Genomic DNA, 21539 nt, shown 5'->3' on the forward strand with positions numbered 1-21539 from the left:
TGAGGGATAAAAACTTTAATGTTTTGGGATAAAAGCTTTAATGTTTTATCTCAAGTTTCATTTAAAATGCCAACCCAAAAAAATACAAATGAAGGCCTACCCTTTTATATAGGAAGCATAGATGACAATGATACAATTTTGTCAACAAAATTAATCAAAAATCAACTAAACTCCTTAATGTATGCTAAACCATCCATCATAAACTAAACCCATACCTCATTAATTTACTAGGAAACAAAAGTGGTTTTCTTTTTCTCTAAATCTAGGAAATGTGTCTTCTATTTTTGCAACCAAGTTTCCATCTAGTTTTAAAACAACTAAATATACAAGTTCAGGCCAAATGGGTTTCTTAAAGCTCCTTAGATGGTTTGGGCTCAAAATAGACTTCATTTTTTGCTTTTTTGGGCTAATGAGTGCAAGCTATTCACTTGAAGCTTAGATGCATGCTACGAGGCTATGCTCAAAAGTGAGATTAGGCCAAAAATAAGGAAGCAATGCTTCTTTTGGCTTATGAGTTGTTGGATTTTTATCCTTCTTGGTTTCAAGGGTAATATGAAGGTTTGAGGAAGGTTTAGAACCCAACAATGGTGATGGAGTTGGGTATGCATCAATTACTGGATAGAATATTTCATAAGCCTCAATGAATACACCACTTTGACAGTTGAATATTTTGAAAAGGCCAAAGGACTATTTCCCACCCAAAGTATGTTGTATTTGCAAGTTTCACCCTTTAACTTTGAAAATCTCATTTACCCACTCATGGGCGGTTAAAGATAATAGAACCCTAACTCTTGAAAAATTTATCTCATTTTTTCTTTTAAAAGTTTAAAAAGTAACATTTTCTCCCTCAAACCAAATTTTAAAAAATTATATTTCCCCTTTAGGGTTTAGTTTCAATACCCTGTCACTGTCTTCGATGCCATCATCGATCGTCTCTCCCTCCCAACAATTCCTCTTCCTTTGACGACTTGCCTCAATGCCACCCAACCTCTCTGATGTCTAAGAGATGTCATTTGGAAAAACGATCGTCTTCTTAAATGAAGATGAGTTGTCTTTCTAGAGGAAGATGAATCGTCTCATCTTCGTTTAGTAAGATAATTTATCTTCCCAAATGACATCTCTTAAACAATAGAGGGATTGAAATGGCATTGAGACAAGCCGTTAGAGGAAAGGGAACCGTCGATAGGGAGAGATGGTTGGGGATGACATCAAAGAGAGTGATGGGATATTGAAACTAAACCCCAGGGTAGAAATGTGATTTTTTCAAAGTTATTTTTTAAAATTTAGGAGGAAAATGAAATCATATTTAAGTTTATTTTTAATATTAAATATAAAATGATGATTTTACCCTTAAAATTGACAGATTTAAATGGTCATGGGAGAGTAAATAAGATTTTCCAAGTTAACAAGGAGAATCTTGAGAAATCAGCATACTTTGGGGGTGAATAAGTCTTTTGGCCTTTTGAAAACCCATTAATTTATTCCTATGATACTAAGCAAAATTGTTCCAACAAATATTTCATGATATGTTTAGTTTTATTATCTTTGACAATTCTTTAAAGTAAAGTTACATCAAACACTGTGAACAAACAATCATTTATGGAATTTAAATGCTCAAATTTCAATGATTTATAGCAAAATAAAGTCATATATGTGTTATAAATGAAATATAACACAATAAAACGATGTGCAATTCCAGAAACAAATAAACACCCTCACGTACCAAGATACGCCGAAAAACCACTTTCATGTGCCATTATGCACTGTAAAACATCATCATGTGCCATCAGATGTAGGGAATCATTGTCACATACTTGCATGACTCAATGATGTGTCTTCAAAAATGCTTCCACATGCTCTCACCCGTCAGTGACATATGTAATTCAGGTTGACTTAGTTTTCTAATCAAACAGCTCATTTATTGAATTCAAGTCTACTCATTGACAGGTCAACTTATTGATTGTTGACCTCAGATTTTGTTAACTATTGACTAAACAGGTCAAGTAATTGGGTTTTCTTAACCTAATTTTGACCTGCGTTTATTAAGAACCTTAATTCTAGAAGTCGACTCCAAATTCAATCATTTTGATCACTGATCGAATTGGCAACCATGGATGAAATGATATCTACTTGTTGGCAACTTAACCTAGTGTAATCTTGACCAACAATGATGAGTAAATCGATCAAAATTAAGGCAAAACTTGTGATGGTTCCAACCCCAATTCCGATTGATTTAGGGTTCAAAAATATGTTTAAAATTATGTATAATGCTTAACAAACACAAACAAATGATTTTTATGCCTAATTACTAATTAATGTAGCAAAACTCCCTAAACCCTAATTCAAGAATTAAGCCAAAAAAAATCAAATTTGCATAAAAAATACAAATTTTATAGCCTAAATGTGTTGGCTCTAATACCAAATGTAAGCAAAATCAATATTATACAACCCAATTACGAAATCATAAAACCTAATGATTATGCTCCAATTTCCATACAAACACAGTAGACCATAAAAACATTGTAATTCATAGATTAGATTCAGAGACAAACTTGTTTACACCATTTTATTGTAGAAAATTAATGCAAAAAGGATTGATTATAAATCTTGGAGCAAACCTTCCTTCCCAAGTTCTAAATTGCGATATGCAGAATGGGTGTAAAAAAATATCACGTAACTAGAGAAAGGAAACTAGCCTTTTCTTTTATATTTTAAATCAAAAGGTTAATTGCTCTCTCCCATAAAAAACCCAATAACTATATATCAACCCACACTTATAGTCCAAATTAAATAACAGCAATATGAAACGTATCGGCCTATTTCCTAACAATCAAATCGAGTCCACAAAATAAATTTTTTCTGGACTACATATTCACTTGGTTTTATATTAAACAATAAAAAAATTAATTAATGCCCACATTATTCCAATAGAAAAATCCAGACCATCATCGACAAGCATCAATTGAATGGTTGATAAGGATTATGTATGCAAAAAGAAATGCAAAATCTTAAGGAATTGATGGTTATATATATTGACCATTGGTTTTAGATTTTAGATATGAAGGGTCTGCAGTCTCATATATACTTGTCAAATAATATAAACTGCATGCTTGAATTGAATTGTACATTAAAGTTAGCATTATAAAGTTGTCATCTCTTTACTTGATGATTCTATTGCATTAACCATCCTTAATGTTCTTCCATGGAAAGACCTAGGCTTAGTATTAGGTCCCGAAACTGTCCAGGAAGATTTGTCTAGTTGCCTTGTTCTTGATAGAGATTAGTATAGGAGTTTACCAATATGTTATTTGTTAATCTTTTAGGTAGATGTTTATTGTGGCAATAGTTTGTTTCATTTTCCTGAAGATAAAAATTTGCCAATTCAGAGGGTGTTATTGATCTTTATTTTTTCAAAGATATAACTTGTTAAAAAACTGATGCAAAGTTAACTTTTATTTATGGCTTGGGTTAGTTAAATGTGTCCTAATATTTAGTTTAATGGGTATTATAAGTGGATTAAATTTATCCTAGTTTTTAGTTTAATGGGTGTTGTTAGTGGGTTGAATTTATTTTAATCTCTAATTTAATGATATTGTTAGTGGGTGTAGTTAATAGCCACTAAATCATAAAGTGACATTTTTTTCTCATTTGTGTGTCTCTATATATATATTTCTTGTTGACAGATTTAATGGTGAATTGAAGCTGCATTTTTTTCTTGTTCTTAGTTCATTTCTTTTGCCTACAAATTGTGTGATAAAATTATTGAGATTGTAATATCCCTCCCCAGAAGTACTATCCACCGAAGGAGAAATGTTATGAATTAATATTCGGAGTGTTTATTTTTTTTTTTTAAAACTACTTTGAACTCAACTCATTACTGAAAGTATTTAGAAATTATTCTAAGAAAACTAAAAATCTGGAAGTGAACAAAAATGTATATATCTCATATAAAAACTCATCTGAAAACATGGAGTAATCATATACAATTGTACAATCATCTCAAAAAGGTTAAAAGTCGACAAGAACATGCGACTGTATGTATGTAATATAAATCAGAGATAACTTGCTCTAATCGGATCCATCTTCATTGATTTGACCTTGCCTCACAACTACCGCGATCACCTATACCTACAATCATGAAAGAAAAGGAAGTGAGAGATAAGAGCACTCAATAAGGGGAAATAATTAAGTAAATTGTCTTCTTTCCTATTCTAACTCACTATCGGGACTCAATCTCACATCATAACCTCCATAAGAAATCGAGGGGATAATCTAGTTCATTATTTGTTATTTAGGTCATGCCTTGTCCCATCTGGTGTCTATTTGATACTTTCTGGAGGCTACCTATAGGGATTTGACACTTTTCTAAGCTCGAGCTCTCTTCCTTTCTCTTACTACACAATTTTTAAATCTGAATTGAGCGCTACTATGAACATGTTTTACTGTGAGCGAACCCTAATGGTGGTCTATATCCTATTACAGACGTGTCTTACTGTGGACGTGCCCTACTGCGGACGGTGTAGTGTATAGTGCCCCATCATAGCTCATAACATGCATGCGTACATTATATCTTACTAATCTTGCTTCTATCTAAAACTATCCATAACTCACTAGACCATACTTTTGGGATGACCCATGAATGTTGAGCCCCAAATTCATTTTCTTGCTTTCCTTTCTTTTCTTCTTCTTTTCATTTTCTCTCCTTTCTTTCCTTTCCTTTCTTTTTTTCTTCCTTTCCTTTTTCTCCTCATTTTCTTTCCAAAAACTGTGAAATATTGTTCATAGGACTGCTCATTTGGTAGGGCAACTTTTTTTTTTCATACAATTTAATAGTCTAAACGGTCTCTAATTCATACAAGCTATATATTGTTGAAACGAGGATTCAAAGCTCTTTCCAGCAAGCTATAATAGCACTCATGATTCATTAAATAAGATAGTCAAAACGTGAGATGAAATCAGTGGCAAAAAACTGTTCTCACTGTTTATTTGGTAAAGTAGTCTTTTTGGTTCATACAATATTTAACAGCCCAAACGATCTCTAATTCATACGAGCTATATATAATTGGAAAGAGGATTCAAAGAGATTTACAACAAGCTATAATAGCACTCATGATTCATCAGATAATGTAGCCAAAACATAAGATGAAATCAGTGGCAAAAAACTGTCTTTACTGTTTATTTGGTAAAACAGTCTTTTTGGTTCATACAATAATTAATAGTTCAAACGATATCTAATTCATACAAGCTATATATCATTGAAAAGGGGATTCAAGGAGCTTTTCAAAAAGCTATAATAGCACTCATGATTCATCAGATAAGGCAGTCAAAACGTAGGACGAAATCAGTGACAAAATTGTAAATATTATCTAACTCTCTGCCATGAACAAAATCGCACACATAGATACCCCAAATGGCAAAACAACATTTCTCAAATTCAAAATCATCATTTATAACATAGATCTAAGAAACAAAAAGTATAAAACATGAAACATATCAAGGATAATACCTCTTACCTTGTTTTAAGCCAATCTTTGCTAGGTTGGCTCCCTCCTCTTTGTCTTCCTTCTCTTATCACCAAAACCACCTTAAATCAACACCAAAACACACTAACATATTCATATAACATGCATCCAATATATATAAACATAGGTAAAGGGAAAAGAAAGAGATCTTTTGGTTACTAAAGCTTCTAAAGTGCTTCCTCTTCTTTTCCTTCTTTATATATCTTTCAAAACCCTTCCAAATCACCCACTTTTCTTCAAAAACACAGTAAAAAAAAGGAGGAAAATTGCCTTCTTCTAGAAGAGATGGGAGAAGATGGAAAAAAGCTTAAAATGTTGCTTTTTTTTTACTTTTCTCTCTTTAGAGATATGGATATATATATTTTTATCTTTTTGTCAATATTTTATATATATAAACACACACATACATGTGAATATATATATATATATATATATATATATATATATATATATATATATATATGTATGTATGTATGTATGTATGTATGTATGTATGTATGTATGTATGTATGTATGTATGTATGTATGTATGTATGTATGTATGTATGTATGTATGTATGTATGTATGTATTTAAAATTGGAAATATCTCAAAACAAGGTTAAAAGATATAAATGCCCCTGAAACGTACATGAGGGTATTATAGAGATTCTATCTTTGTTATGAATTCTCTTCATCTACCTATATTTCAGAGCTAGGTTCCAATTAGAGTGGGTGTATTGTATGATTGAGATTATTGCTAAAGCAAGTGAAGAGCCTTGTATTTATCATGTCTAACGGTGTGAATACTCTGAATGTTTACTCAAACATTGGTGCCCATCTTCAATGGAGAAAATTATGTTTTTTGGAGCGTAAAGATGAAGATGTTTTTCATTGCCCAAGAGTTATAGGATCTTGTAAAAAATGAGGATACAAAATCAAGTATACCTAAAAGGGAGGTAGAGATGAGAGAATGGCAGAAGAAGAATGCGAAGGCATTGCTCATATTGCAGCAAGCAGTGACAGGCTTAATTTTCCCTCGTATTGCTACTGTGACAAAAGCAAATAAAGCTTGGACCATTTTATATAAAGAGTTTTATGAAGATAATAAGGTAACTGTTGTGAAACTCCAAACTCTTTGTAGAGAATTTGAGAATCTGTGTATGAAAGGTAGTGAGTCAGTTCAAGATTATATTGGTAAGGTTTCTATCATTGTGAATCAAATGAAAACTTATCGGGAACAGATTAAAGATTAAACAATAGTAGAAAAAGTTTTGAGAAGTTTATCTTCTAAATTTAATCATGTTGTTACAACTATTAAAGAGTTAAAAAAATCTTTCTACTTATTATCTTAATTTGTTGATGGGTTCACTCTTAGTACATGAAGAAAAAATGAACAAGTTTGAGGAAAAGAGCATGGAGCAAGCCTTTCAGACAAAGATAAAGATTCCTAGCAAGGATAAAAAATACAATGATACTAATTTTGCTAGCAAAGACATAGGAAAAGGAAGAGGTGGTTATTGAGGTCATGGTAGAGGTCGAGGAAGATAATATTCAAGTCGCCAAGAAACTGAAAATGGTGACAAAGGCAATTAGAGGTCAAGTTATAAAGGTAAACAGTGTTATTTTTGCAAGAAGATGGAGCACATAGAGGCAAACTGTTGAAGAAAGGCAAAACAACAAGCAAGTTTTGTTAAAGAAAAAAAAGATGAAGGTAACCTGTTTCTAATTTGTATAAATCCAAAGGAGATTAATTGTGATATTTGGTTTCTAGATAGTAGATGTAATAACCAAATGACAAGGACTAAAAGTCTTTTTCAAAACATTGATGAATTGGTGAAGTTGCAAGTTTGCCTCGGAAATGACAACCAAGTGCAAATTGAAGGCAAAGGAATAGTAACAGTGAAAATCAAGTCAGGTATTGAAAGGTTGATTCATGATGTTTACTACATTCCTAGCTTGACACATAATTAATTTAGTATGGGGTAGTTGGTACAAAAGGGATATTCAGTTTTGTTTCATAATGGTGTATGTGAAATCAAGAGCAAAAAATCTGATGTTTCTTTTGTTAAAATTCCCATGGCTGAAAATAAAATGTTCCTTCTTGAAATTTCATGTTTGGATGATTGTGTACTTGTTGCAAATATTAAAAATTACTCATGGTTATGGGCATTTGCATTTTAATGGGTTGAAGATATTGAGTTAGAAATATATGGTTCATAGGTTATCTTCTATTTCTTTTACTGATGATGTTTGTGAATGTTGTATTTATAGAAAGCAGCATAGACAGTCATTTTCAATTGGGAAAGCATGGAGAGCGAAAAAAAACCTTTAGAATTAGTGTATGCAGATATTTGTGGGCCAATGAACACCTCATCCTTGAACAAGAATTAATAGTTTTTGTTATTTACTGATGATTTTACTTGAATAAGTTAGGTGTTTTTTCTTATTCAGAAATCAGAAGCGTTGGAGAAGTTTTAGGAATTCAAAGCCTTCATAGAAAAAAATCTAGTCATCAATTAAAAATTCGTCAAACCGATAAGGGATGAGAATTTTTATCTGATGAGTTTACATCATTTTGCAAGCAAAATGGGATCAAAAGGCAGCTAATTGTGAAATGAACACTAGAGCAAAATGGAGTCACTGAGAGAAAGAATCGAACGACAGCGGACATGGCAAAGAGTATGTTGAATGAGAAAAAGCTTTCGAATGATTTTTAGGCTAAAACAGTTACTACATCAATTTATCTTCTCAATATCTCACTAACAAAAGCGATGCGTAATACAACTCCTTATGAAGTGTGGTGGAATCGCAAACCCAATGTAAGTTCTTCGAAGATTTTTGGGTGTATTACTTATGCCATGCTAGCTACTAATGATCAAACAAAGATGGATAAGAAGAGTGAGAAGTGCATTTTTGTTGGGTATAGTGATGAGACAAAAGGATATAGGTTGTATAATCCTATTACTAAAAAGCTAATCATTTGAAGAGATGTTATTTTTTATGAGAATAATTTTTGGAGTGGAATACAGAAAAAATCCAACATCTTTCATGTAAAGAAAATGAATCAAAAGGGTTACAAAAAGAAGAAAATGAAGTGACACAAGAAGATTCTTATACACTTAATTCTCTAAGGTTGTTGTTGCAAGCTTTTCCAACTCTTCAACCATCAAGAATGACTACTAGGAGCATGTCTAGGGTTTTTCCAAGAAAGGTAAAACCTTGGGAAAATGTTTATGACTCTAATAAATTTGCTTTTTTAGTGACAAAACCCATGAGTTTTGATGGAGCATGTGGAAATGATGATTGGGAGATAGCTATGAAGGAGAAAATGACTTTCATTGAGAGATAGATACGGTGTACAAGCTCAAGAAGGCCATTTATAGACTCAAGCAAGCACTACGAGTATAGTATGGTAGGTTTGATTCTTATTTGAATGATAATGGTTTTTATCGTAGTAGTAGCGAACCCACTTTGTATGTAAAGGAAAAAAGAGATGATATTCTCATTATTTGTGTTTATGTGGATGACATTATTTACTCTAGTTCTTCTGAAGTTCTTATTAGGGAATTCAAGAAGAGTATGATTAATGAATTTGAAATGTCAGACTTGGGGTTGTTGCATTATTTTCTTGGGTTGCAAATTTGTCAAACTGATTATGGTATTTTTGTTTTACAAGAAAAATATGTTTTAGATTTGTTAAAAAGTTTAATATGTAGAATTGTAAGATGTCTTCTACTCCATTGAACACAAATGAGAAGTTGACAATGGATGATGGAACCTTAAGGGCCAATGAAAATATTTCAGAAATTTGGTTGGAGGGTTGATGTATTGAACTCATACTCGTCCAAATATCATGTTCCCAGTCAGTTTAGTCTCAAAGTTTATGCATAATCCCTCCTTACATCACCTTAGGGTAGCAAAGTGAATTCATTGCTACATTCGGGCTGCAAGCAATTTTGGAATTTGGTACAAACTAGTTCCTAACTTTAAACTATTTGATTTCACTGACAGTGATTGGGCAGGTTTTATAGATGACATAAAGAGTACAAGTGGCTTTATTTTCAATTTTGGTTTAGGAGCTGTGTCATGAAGCTTAAAGAAGCAAGCAAGCACAACATTATCATCTTCAGAAGCTGAGCATATTGCTACAACCTTAACTGCTTGTCAAGCAATTTGGATGTGGAGGATTATGGAAAATTTACACCAACCTCAAGCAAAGGCTACAGAGATTTTTTGTGATAACAAAGCAACAATCTCAATGGCTAAGAACGCAGTGTTTCATGGAAGAACAAAGAACATCGAGCTTCATCATCACTTTATTCGAGATGTTATGGCAAAAGGGTTGATTGTGAAGAAGTACTGGTCAACAAATGATCAAGTGGTTAATGGCTTTACTAATGGACTTGGGTACTCCAAATTTGTGAAGTTTTGATCATCACTTGGCGTTGCTGACTTTGCATCAAAAGAGGATGTTAAAAAACTGATGCAAAGTTAACTTTTATTTGTGGTTTGGGTTAGTTAAATGTATTCTAATATTTAGTTTAATGGATATTGTTAGTGGATTAAATTTATCCTAGTCTTTAGCTTAATAGGTGTTGTTACTGGGTTGAATTTATTTTAATCTTTAATTTAATAGCATTTTTAGTGGGTGTAGTTAACAGCTACTAAATGATAAAGCGATTTTTTTTCTCATTTGTTTGCCTATATATATATGTGTCTTGTTGATAGATTTAATGATGAATTGAAGTTAATTTTTTTTCTTATTCTTAATTCATTTCCTTTGCCTAATAAAATTCCTAAGATACTATCTTTCTTCTAAATTCTCTTCATCTACTCATATTTCATTACTTTATTCCAACAAAACTATGCTTAAACAATGTTGCACATCCATCTATACTCATCATACAAAAAGGGGTCTTTTATAGATATCGTGCAAAAATTGAATGAGAAGACGTTTATGATGGTTCTAGAGGATGTTTATCCACAAAATCAAATAACTGATCTTCAATTCCAAATCCCAGCATACGAGCCATGTCCATGGCCTTCAATCTAGGCTTTGGAACATTATGTTTCTTCAACCAAGAGTATACAACAAACACTTTCTTCATGATAAATAGTTCCAAACCCTCTGGATTAAACACAATTCCCATCCTCATACTCATCTGCCAAACACAATAACAATTAAAGTTCAATTCATTGCATTGCAGTGCAGTTCTATCTCTCCCTACAATATCCATGCTAATGCATCTATTATTATTACCTGGTGAGGAACCAACATGGCAGCATATCGAGCAAGCTCTCCAGCTCGCCAGTCCAACAATACAGGAAGCCAAGGGTATTCAGCATCAAGTCTCACAAACCAAAGTCTTATATCTGGGAATTCTGATAGTTCTCGTGGATCATTTGGATCTTCTCTGGTGTAGTTAATGGTGAATCCAATTGTTCGTTCAAGAAACTCTTTTGGCTCAACTAAAGCAATAGTAAAAAGAAGATTTCTTGTATATCAGTTTATTAATTTGATATAATGTATGTATATATGTATAATCAATAAATGAAACAAAATGATTACCTAAAGAAGGTGATGTAATCCCTGTAGCATTATGAAATGGGAATAAATCTAAGCTGCTAATAGTGTTGTTATTTATAACCACTTCAAATCGGCCTTCGGTTGGGGGCATTGGAGGTTCAACTTTAGGTGAATCTGTCATATTCATTTCAACAAACAAAAGTGATTGAAATCTATGCACTGGCACTTGCTATAAAATTTAACCAGAAGTGTGAATGTTGAAGCAAAGTGAAAGCGAGGAGGATTCTTACTGTCATCATCTTCATCAAACATAGAGATGTCAAAATTGCCTTGAGGATTGAAAGCAACAGAGACAGCAACCTGTGGTCGTGGTCTGATTAAATTTAGAATGAGGAGAGTTGGCACAGAATCTAAGATGGGTTTGCAAGAAATGAATGGACATGAAGTATGTTTAGATGAAAGAGAGAGTGGAAATAAGGGTTTAACGGTAGTAGCCATGGAAGGTTTATCTTCAAGAGTTTGAATGGGTGACAGTTAACATAGTTTTGTCAGCGCTCTCGGCTTATCTTCCCTTCGTGGCTTTGTTAAAAGCAGCAATTTTTAAAAAGAGGGGCATTCCGAGAATCGAACTCGGGACCTCTCGCACCCAAAGCGAGAATCATACCACTAGACCAAATGCCCGTTGTTGAAACTTTGTTAGTGTTTTTATAATTTATTTCTTAAGATATTTTATATGCCTATCTATCAACATGACATGTAAAAGTTTCCATTTTGTTTAGAAGAATTAATTAAAATTGAATTGTGTGACTGGATGGTGAGAATTGGGGTTTTTTAATGATCTAATTGAGAACAAATTTGACAAGTATTAGTTAGAGATAAATTAACTTCAATTCAAATTTATATTTGGTTTAAATTCAATAACTTGTCGATATTGTATTTGAAGAGTTTTTTTCTTACACTTAATTTTTTTTTTTAATAACTCTTTTACCATCTTTAAGTACTTTTTTTCTTTTTAATGATTTTTTATATTATTAGATAAGTTTTTCCTTTTGACTCTTTCTTATTGTAATTGTTCCCTAATAAAGTTGACTCTAACTCAACCTCAAACTTAAGTTAACTATTTTAATTTGAACTGAGTTTAAAATTAATCTTTATGTGGGTTTAATTCGTCTGAGTTTATATATACCCATGGTATTCGTCAACTTAAAACTTTTGGTTGAGATAAGATGATTCATATGAATATATTCTCTAGTTTAATTATTATGTCTCTGAGCCATTGTTATTTAAAATACAATAAAATTATGTGTGCACAAAGTATATGATTTTATATATATATATATATATATATATATATATATATATATATATATATATATATATATATATATATATATATGATGTATTATAATATAATAAGTGGTTTCGAATTAAATATAAAATAATAGTCTGTTACATAATGATAGACTATCTAAATGGCTAATTATATATTCAAAGTATATGCTGATAGCAATGCTTTTAAAAATAGAGTAATATTATGTATACAAACAATTTATATAACTTTGTACATAAAGAATAATATGTCACCATATAATTAAATTAGTTTAAATTAAAAATAAAATAATATTTATTCATATAGTGACATATTATTATTTATACACATAATTTTACTGTTTAAAAATATTATAAAATTGTAACTAGTATATGTAGATTCAACCTCTTTTTGTTCAAATCATGTTAACAAGAATTGACATAAATTTATAATTATAAGAGGAGAGCAAGTTTGTTTGCACTGCATCACCATTTCTTTCAACAAAAACCATCAACTAATAACTAACTGACTTGATCTTTCATGGCATATGAATTGCCTTTTTCATCTTCTCCTCCCAAAACACCCTTCCCTTTCTCTTAATTCCGGATTTCCCCCTCCTCTCCTCTTTCCTTTAACCGTTCGCGCCACTGCCGCATCCTCCCTCACTCTTCAACAGGTAACTACTCAAATTCTTCTATTATTATTATTTGCAATTCTTGAAGCTTCAATCTTTTCATCTTCTTCGTTTTCATTTTCAGTATTTAACTAAAAGATTGGAGGCTGAGTTGTTCTGTTGCCCAATTTGCTATTAACTGCTCGCAAGAAAAGGACCTTCTGATCTTAACTTATAAGTAGTTTGATTTGATTTGATTATATGTAAACTCTTGAGTTCAAGATGAAGTTAAATTTTTTGAATTGCAAACCAGTTGGCCAGCTATTTATCGGTCTGGTTTCAAGTGTGATAAGTGTGACAGGTCGTATTCCAGTAAAGATAACTATCTTGATCTCACTGTCATTGCTGGGTTGAGGACTATGTTGAAGTCAAACCAGCTTCTATTGACCTATTCCTGAATTCATTTTATGTTTTGAGTTATATATAATTTGTTGGAGGAAATGCTTCTGTACCCTTGCTAGGAGTCCATTTGTATCCTTTTTGTATGAAAGGGGTGGCGTCAGAATTTCAATCGAAGTGGCTTCCCTGGTCCTGATGAAGAGGTATATTTACTTGACAATTTTAATTGTAACATCTGATTCAATAGCCAGATTCACTATTATGATATTGTCTATGTATATCCAATATCTCTCCTTGTCAATGTGAGATTTGCAGGTATTACAGATATTCTAATAGAGCAAAACTTTTCAATTTAAGTTTTTGAATCCTTGATGAATATCGGGCATTTTTCTTTCTTTTGTATGGATTTTTTTAATTGAGTTTATGGATGTGTTATGTATAAATTACATGATAATTTTTATCGAATGCAGTTCAAAATGGCTTAGGAATACTTCAAACCTGTGGAAGGTGGCCTTCTAGTAGATGTTAGCTGTGGGAGTGGTCTGTTCACCAGATTATTCGTGGAATCAGGGACATATTCTGGCGTCATTGCTCTTGATTTTTCAGAGAATATTCTTCGTCGAACTTATGATTTCATTAAGCAAGATAATACCATTTTGACTCCTCAAGTTTATACCTCTTTCTCAGATTCCCAAATTTGAAGTCACTGTAACATCAGATAACCCAGTGTTGAAGTTATGCATTTTAAAATAATGATAAAGAAAAGAACTGACTAGCACTTATATGTGAAGCAGTCTTGCTCTCGTCTGGGCAGATGTTTCTAGGCTTCCCTTCTCATCTGGTTCTGTTGATGCTGTTCATGCTGCGGCAGTCTTGCACTGCTGGCCTTCTCCTTCCAATGCTTCAAGTGTTGTCTCTCCCTGACTCCCCAGAAGTGCCAAATTGATTGTCGTTGGAAAATGAGGACCTAGTCCTCTATCTACATTAAGTCTAACCTATTTATATATGTAACACTTCTTTTTTCTTTTCTTGTTGGGCCCAAAAACTGGTTTAGGGAAAAACTCTGTCCAGAACTTGTTTAACATATTGATGATCATTATATTCAAAATATCATCTCCATGAAATATGATGTGACAGATGGAGCTGTTTCGCATTGTTGAGCAATATTTCATATTGGTCTAGCTAGTTATTATTCATTGAAGAAACCATGGACTCCTCTAAGTCTTGTAATTGTGACCATGAAACTGTTGCCCTTCATGGGAGCTGAATAAGGATATGCAAGGATGGTAAAAAGGCTTGACTGATTGTGAAAAGTATAGATTGACTGCAATAATACTTTTGGGATCTTGACAATTGTGATTGGTGTTCATCCAGGTTGTGGATCATATGCTGCAAAGCAGAACAAGGAAACCCGCAGCTGCTATGAGCCATAAGTCAGTAGGTCTTGCATGGGATTCGTGCTGCTTTAAGTGACTCCATTCTTTCTCAATGACTGGAAAATTATGAGCACTAGGTTAGAGAATACTGCTCAACATATGGTTTCCAGTCAACATCTGCTTTGGCATACATCTTCATCTAGTACTCCAAGTCCTTGCTCTAGAAATCATGTTTTCTTGCAATTCTTTTTTAAATATTCAGAATGCTCATTTCTTGAACTAATAAGCATACTATATATGTATTGTGTCAACTGCCTCTTGTGAATTCATATACAACTGTTTAAATATCGACATTGTTTACTAATGGATTTGTCAGATTGCTGAAATCAGTCATATTTTGTGCAGTGGCAGGGTATTTGTTGGAACCACTTTTCTTAGATACACTTCTTCTACTTCCTGGATAACAAGAGCTCTGAGACAGGTAATACTTTTTCATATTTTTCTGAAGGTTGTCTATTTACTCACTAGGAACAAATGAACAAGTTGTACTAAGTTATTCATTGGAGAAATCTCTCATAAGTGGGGGTTTCTGGTTTTAGAATTATGGGCATATCATATTTTTCTTGAGGATCTTTTAAGTTTTAACTGACTGCTATATACCATTCTGCAATGCAGAGGAATCTGCGGAACTATAGTTATTTAACGGAAGAAGAGACTGAAGACGTGTGCACACCATGGGGTCTCACCAACTACACAAGCAAAGTTCAACAATCATTCATCTTGTTTTCTGCTCAGAAGCCTTGAAACTAGGTGATTGATTTGAATTACATATTCTCCATACTTGGTTGTATCATTACATGACGGTCAGAGTTTATTTATTTGTATAAAACACATATAAATTTAGTAAACAATTCCTGAAAAAGTGATAACTTGGGAACATGTAAATTAATGGAAAAAACCCCGGAACTTGAAACTCAAATGCGTTTATATGAGAATTGAAATGAGCTCACATGAGGCTAAGCTTAAGTTATCTCGAGTAAATATAAAAAATGGGAATGCACGTGAGATTGGGGTTAAAAATAAAGGAAGAAACAGAGCAGAAGCGGAGTGAAGCAATAAACAAGAAGAAAATGGAGGAAAGTGGGTTAAGAGTGACAGAGAGTGCAGGGAGATCCCCTCGTGCGGCCCCGACCCTGACCCTGCCCAGACTTGTTCTCTCTGTAACTTTGACCATTGACCAATAAAAAAACTTGAACTAGACGTGGAAAAAGGAATATTATGTCAGTTCTCAGTCACTATTTTAACTAAAAACTTTAGACATGTAGCCCATTGGATCCCCTGCACGTGACCCCCTTTCTTACTATATCATCTTTCGGCTACTCACGGCACGTGGGCTTGCCCTGCCCATCCACCCCAACCCTTTGATAAATTTTCCTTTATAATTATGTTCATATATAATTCATTAACTCATGAAATTGTTTTTTCCCATTGTTTCTCTCAGTTTTACCGGATGAAACTTGTATGGTTTCTCATTTACTAATGGAAGAACAAGGGCTAGACTTGGTAGAGTTTATAGGGAGTAATATAATGCTCTTTTTAGAAATAGATTTGAACAAATCTAGTTTGATTTGATTTAATTCAATTATAATTCAAGTTAGAGGTTAGAATTTCAATTTAATAATTCAATTTGAATCTCCTTGTGATAATATTATTTATCATACTGATAATATTATTCATATTATTAATGGCACTATAACACTATCTCTAACTAATTTTAATTATTTCAAACTTGAGTGTGGGCTAGGTATTATTAATTCAAGCCAGCTCTCTTCTCAAAGTTTTACTCGTCATCAATTCGTTACTCAAGACAAAACCAACTCTTCTCCAGCTTTTTAGAGGAATATTTTATGTTATTTGATAATGGAATTGGAAACTAAATAAAGGGTATGGCTATGGCATAAGAATAGCAAAGCCCCAGATTAGGTCTTGGTTATTGGTTAAAGTGACAAGAAGCCAGACGAGGGCTCCTCAAAATTAGAAAAAACTGTAATTAATAAATAAGGTAATTACTAGTGCTTAATGAGTTGTGTTTGTCTGTCAATGTTTAAAGCACAACTTCTCATTAGTGGAGTAGTTGGTTGAATGTTACCATGTTTAATTCCCCAAAAACCGGGTCTCTTTTCTACATGTGTTTCAATTATGCCTCAATCACACATCTCAAACCTAAATTGGTCCTACTAAATCTCATATTACGAATAATCTTCCATCAAAATGATTAAAATCTTAGACCACAGATGAATATTTGGGTCAGAACTATTCATTAATTATTACACTTATTTTCTACTCTCAATGATTTGAGTCACACTTTATACATAGAGAAACCCTACTTGATCATGTGATTGTTTGGAAAATCTTGCCACTTTTATGCTCCCTCGATCTCCTTTCTTGATCCCCTTGTATATTTGCTTTAACCCAAACATCAAAAGACAATCTTAAAATGATGAATTTGCATGAATTCCCATAGATTTTAAGCTAAATAAATGAATATATCAAATGGAAGGGAAGAGAAAATTATTAGACGAAAAATATGAATTGGGAAGGCAGCTGTTTCAAGGAGAGATGAGATAATGTAATTTAATTTGGAAAAAAAAAATGAAAATATAAATTACAGAGAGCTCTTAAGCCAAGGAGATGAAAGAAAAACAAAAATAAATAAGAGGTGAAGAATGGGAGACACGGGAACCGCGCCCACGTTCTCCTCATATCTCACTCTCTTTCTTTATGGTTCTCTTCTCTATTAAATTTCTCTCTCACAATATATTGTAATGTTTATTATAAATGCGTGTCTCTCTCGTGAACCTCCATAAATACAATCTTCTCCATACTCTCTACTTCCTCTCTCTCTCTCTCTCTCTCTCTCTCTCATCCTCTTTCAATCATCCACTATCTTGTTATTTGCTCGTAGAGCAAAGAGAGAGCTAGCTATCTTGGGTTGTATTTTTCAAGCTCCTATTTGATTTGATGATCATGGTGCGTTCTTGTTCTCTTTCTTCTTCATCAGTCACTTACTCAATTATGTTAAAAATGAAATTGTGATATCATTAATTAATGTTTTGGTTCAATTGTAGGGAATTCAAAGGCCTGCATGGTTGGAAGCCCTTTACACACAGAAATTCTTTGTGGGTTGTTCGTATCATGAAACGGCAAAGAAAAATGAAAAGAATATATGTTGTTTGGATTGCTGCGCCAGTATTTGCCCTCATTGTATCCCATCTCATCGCTTTCATAGGCTTCTTCAGGTTCGTCGTTATGTTTATCATGAAGTTGTCCGATTGGATGATCTCCAGAAGCTCATCGACTGCTCTAGTGTTCAGGTAATTAAATCACTCAATTAAACTGAAATTCTCTATCAATTCATATATTTGCTTAGATTAGTTTTTTTGTTAAATTTCAACTGCAGGCATATACTATTAATAGTGCCAAAGTGGTGTTCATCAAGAAGAGACCTCAAAACAGACAATTCAAAGGAGCAGGAAACTATTGCACTTCCTGTGACAGAAGCCTTCAAGAACCCTATATTCATTGCTCTCTAGGCTGCAAGGTAAATATATGAAGTTATATTGAATATTTTTGCATAAGTTATACATAAATTATGTTGAAAAATGGATGTTAATTTTATAGGTGGACTTCGTGCTGAAACATTACAAAGACCTGAGTCCATATTTAAGAAGATGCAATAAATTAACACTAAGTCCAGACTTCTTGATTCCACAAGAGATAGGAGAAGAAGAAACACAGTCAACAATAGTGGACAGTGAAGAGAGAATGAGTTGGTCGTCGGGATCATCAGGATCGGAGAATAATATGAGAGTGGGATGCAATCAAAATCAGATGATAGTGAGAAAGAAGAGAAGTAGTAGTAATTACAAGGTGGTGGGTAATTTTGATAATGAAGACATGGCTACAAGCATGATAAGTAGAAGAAAAGGCATTCCTCATAGATCTCCTCTGTGTTAAGAAATGAATAAAATCTTAATGAGAGTTTAATTTCTGTCTAATTAAATTTTGATTGTTGAAAATTGAAATGCTTTAATTTCGAATTTAGTTAATTAATCACTTGGTCGGGGGGTTTTATCATAATGGCATCACGTGATTCCCAATTCCAATTAATAGTAATATGTACATTGTTCTAAGCTCTTATTTTAACACTTGAATTTGGGACCATATTTTACCTTGGTGCTTGGATTCTCTCAAACACATTAATTATCAGCTTAATTAAAATTGTCTTAAAATCTTTGTCAGCTTAATTAAGGAGAAGGGGGATTCTTTGACTTTGACTATGTGCATGCATTACATGACACCACCGTCCTCCTCGAGAAAGGAGAGAGTTAAAAAGATTAAAACGGTGTTTTGACCAGTCAAATCCTAATTATCACATTAATTAAACAAGCAACTAGTTGACAACAAAAGGTGATTGCAAGTATTTTTTGTGATGTGGTGGTGTTCAGCTTTATGAACAACCCTGATTTTTTTTTTAAAAAAAATTAAATCATAGTTAAACTTAAATGTATGCTTATTACCTTATGAACTTTGTAATTAACTATTTAATTATCATTTCCTTTACAAATAAATCCAATTCAACATACACAACACATGTAAAATATTCAAGTGGTGTGTTGCCTAACAGATCTAATTATGATGTGCTCAAGAATCAAAGTTTATGTGTGTGGTCAATTAGGGTACCCTTATTAAAGATTTTGAGATAGTTTTAAGGTTTGAATCAACGATCAAATTAAAAAATAAAGAGGAAGAAAATCAAACAACCCTTTTTGATAAAAATTTTGCCACAAACAAGAAAAAACTAAATTGATACATCACACTTTAAGAAAGAGGAGAAGAAGAGTGATAAAAATAAATAAGAATTGAAACAAAAGTAAATAACACTTTATGTAATTATTCTTTAAACTCATACATTTAATATATAGGTTAGTAACTTTCTTAATTAAAATGAAAATATAACTAATAAAAATATGTGTACAAACAATGAATACAAACTTATATATAAATAATGATATTTTATCATATGATTAAATAATTTTGAATTAAAGATAAAATAACGTCCAATCACATGATGACATATTATTATTTATGCATATAATACTATTTGAAATCTAACTCTACTATAATAGAAATCTAAACATAAATACTTCTAAATATATTAAAACTTTTTTAAAATATAAAAACTCTATAACAACTTGAAAACTGGAATTAACTAGGAAATTAAACTCCAAATAAATTTTCTTGCTCTCCCCATATGAATTTTCACCTAGTCAAGCTTTCTCATGTTTTGTCAAGTAAACACGTCACCAAGCATTTACAATATCATTTCTCATGTCATTCCTCTTATCTTTAGCTTGTGTTTTCAACATTTTCAATGATTTTCACCCTACCACACTTTTGTTATTGGGCGCGCATTCTTAGAGTTCCATGGATCACATCAAATTGTTACCATATTGGTCATAAATGTTGTATAATAAGTCTTTATTTTAATTATTCTAATTAATCAGAAACATTAATGTTGTTGGGTTGGGACGGTCCAGTCAGTAGAGCCTGAATTTTGTTGGGTCAGGCCCAAGAAAAATAAAGTAATATGGATACCATCCGTTATCAGTAGGTGCAGGGGGACCTGTATTGTATCAGTAGGTGTGCACGGGACCCTAAACCCTAAATATTACCTTACCTCCTCTTTAAAGCTGACATTGAATTTGAAATTGAAAGAAAGAAATTGTTTTGCTGCTGGTATCATAATATGGATTTTCTGGATCAAGCAGCATGTTGTCAGATTACACTTGGATCGATAATTCTTTCTTACTCAACACTTAATTAATTAGATGGTTGAGTCAGCATGCATTATAAGTGAAAAAAATTTATAAGTTGAAAATAAAAGCAATTCGAATGTTTAATCCAATTATGAATAAAAGGAAAATTAACTTTTTAATTTAAAGATTAGAGATAGAGATGGAGTGCCTATTTGTTTGCTATATGTATTTATACAAGTATTATCCTAGTATTTATAATAAGAGAGAGTCAAAATTAAAGAAGAATAACGGCTACATGGGTGAGTAAGAATATGATGTGAGAGAATAGAACAGGGCAGCTACAAATTGATAATTGATAATTAATTGATTAAATAATAAATAGAGTTTAAGTAGAATCAGTGCACATGGTCGATTCTCTTCCAATTCCAAACCCTAATGATCATGATCTGGTGACAACCAAGAAGAAAAAGCAACCCACTACTTTTAATTTAAAATTATAATTAAAATAACTGAGAAATTAATCAATGGTAGCCGTTTGCTCTTTCTCTTAATTCATAAATAGAGTTTAAGTTAATTATGATATTAAATATCTTAATCCTTCAATAATTCTCTTTACTGTTATTTTGAAGTACATAGGTTGTCTCTTTCCATCAATTAATCAATATTGGCTTTTATTTCTCCGTCGGCAATTCATATTTCCTATTCGTTCTTTTGTCAAAACACTCGAAGCTCAGAATATGTATGTCGATGAGCCCTTCCTTCAGTAACATCTGCTCTTATATAACTGATTCAGCAACTTAATTATTACATTATTAATTGTACTCTATTTATTGCTCTGAAGAAGACCATCCATTCATTTTCAGTCTTGTTTATATTTGAAACGTCAAAGTTGTAGTTTTTATTAGATGGGGCAATTTGCATTTCTTTTTTCTTTTTTTTTTTTTAAATTAGCTTGCTTCGTAACCTACAAAGCTTCAACTGGACATGGCCCATT

General features: G+C 32.4%; 2 protein-coding genes, 1 long non-coding RNA gene and 1 other non-coding gene across 5 annotated transcripts; 2 read left to right on the forward strand and 2 right to left on the reverse strand.

The window, feature by feature from the left end:
- Positions 1-10405: 10405 nt before the first annotated feature.
- Positions 10406-11623, reverse strand: LOC123200973 (protein CHLORORESPIRATORY REDUCTION 6, chloroplastic). The gene is made up of 4 exons (XM_044616404.1): positions 11320-11623; positions 11072-11203; positions 10763-10971; positions 10406-10664 (listed from the first exon to the last, which is right to left on the reverse strand). Exons 1-4 carry the CDS (start codon positions 11525-11527, stop codon positions 10458-10460), a joined length of 756 nt encoding a protein of 251 aa, XP_044472339.1. The 5' UTR covers positions 11528-11623; the 3' UTR covers positions 10406-10457.
- A 15-nt stretch (positions 11624-11638) lies between these two features.
- On the reverse strand, positions 11639-11710 carry TRNAP-UGG. The gene has a single exon. It is a non-coding gene; the product is annotated as a tRNA-Pro (tRNA).
- A 1074-nt stretch (positions 11711-12784) lies between these two features.
- LOC123200196 lies at positions 12785-15705 on the forward strand. Of its 2 annotated transcripts, XR_006498520.1 has the most exons (6): positions 12785-13014; positions 13097-13553; positions 13821-14636; positions 14725-14863; positions 15132-15207; positions 15402-15705. It is a non-coding gene; the product is annotated as an uncharacterized LOC123200196 (long non-coding RNA). The 2 variants fall into 2 exon arrangements; XR_006498519.1 differs by having other exon boundaries at positions 13821-14863.
- A 1801-nt stretch (positions 15706-17506) lies between these two features.
- LOC123201107 (protein RGF1 INDUCIBLE TRANSCRIPTION FACTOR 1-like) lies at positions 17507-18781 on the forward strand. The gene is made up of 4 exons (XM_044616567.1): positions 17507-17756; positions 17855-18100; positions 18187-18327; positions 18408-18781. Exons 1-4 carry the CDS (start codon positions 17748-17750, stop codon positions 18741-18743), a joined length of 732 nt encoding a protein of 243 aa, XP_044472502.1. The 5' UTR covers positions 17507-17747; the 3' UTR covers positions 18744-18781.
- The last annotated feature ends 2758 nt before the right edge of the window (positions 18782-21539 follow it).

Source organism: Mangifera indica, chromosome 17 (genome assembly GCF_011075055.1).
Source record: "Mangifera indica cultivar Alphonso chromosome 17, CATAS_Mindica_2.1, whole genome shotgun sequence".
Taxonomy (NCBI): Eukaryota; Viridiplantae; Streptophyta; class Magnoliopsida; order Sapindales; family Anacardiaceae; genus Mangifera; species Mangifera indica.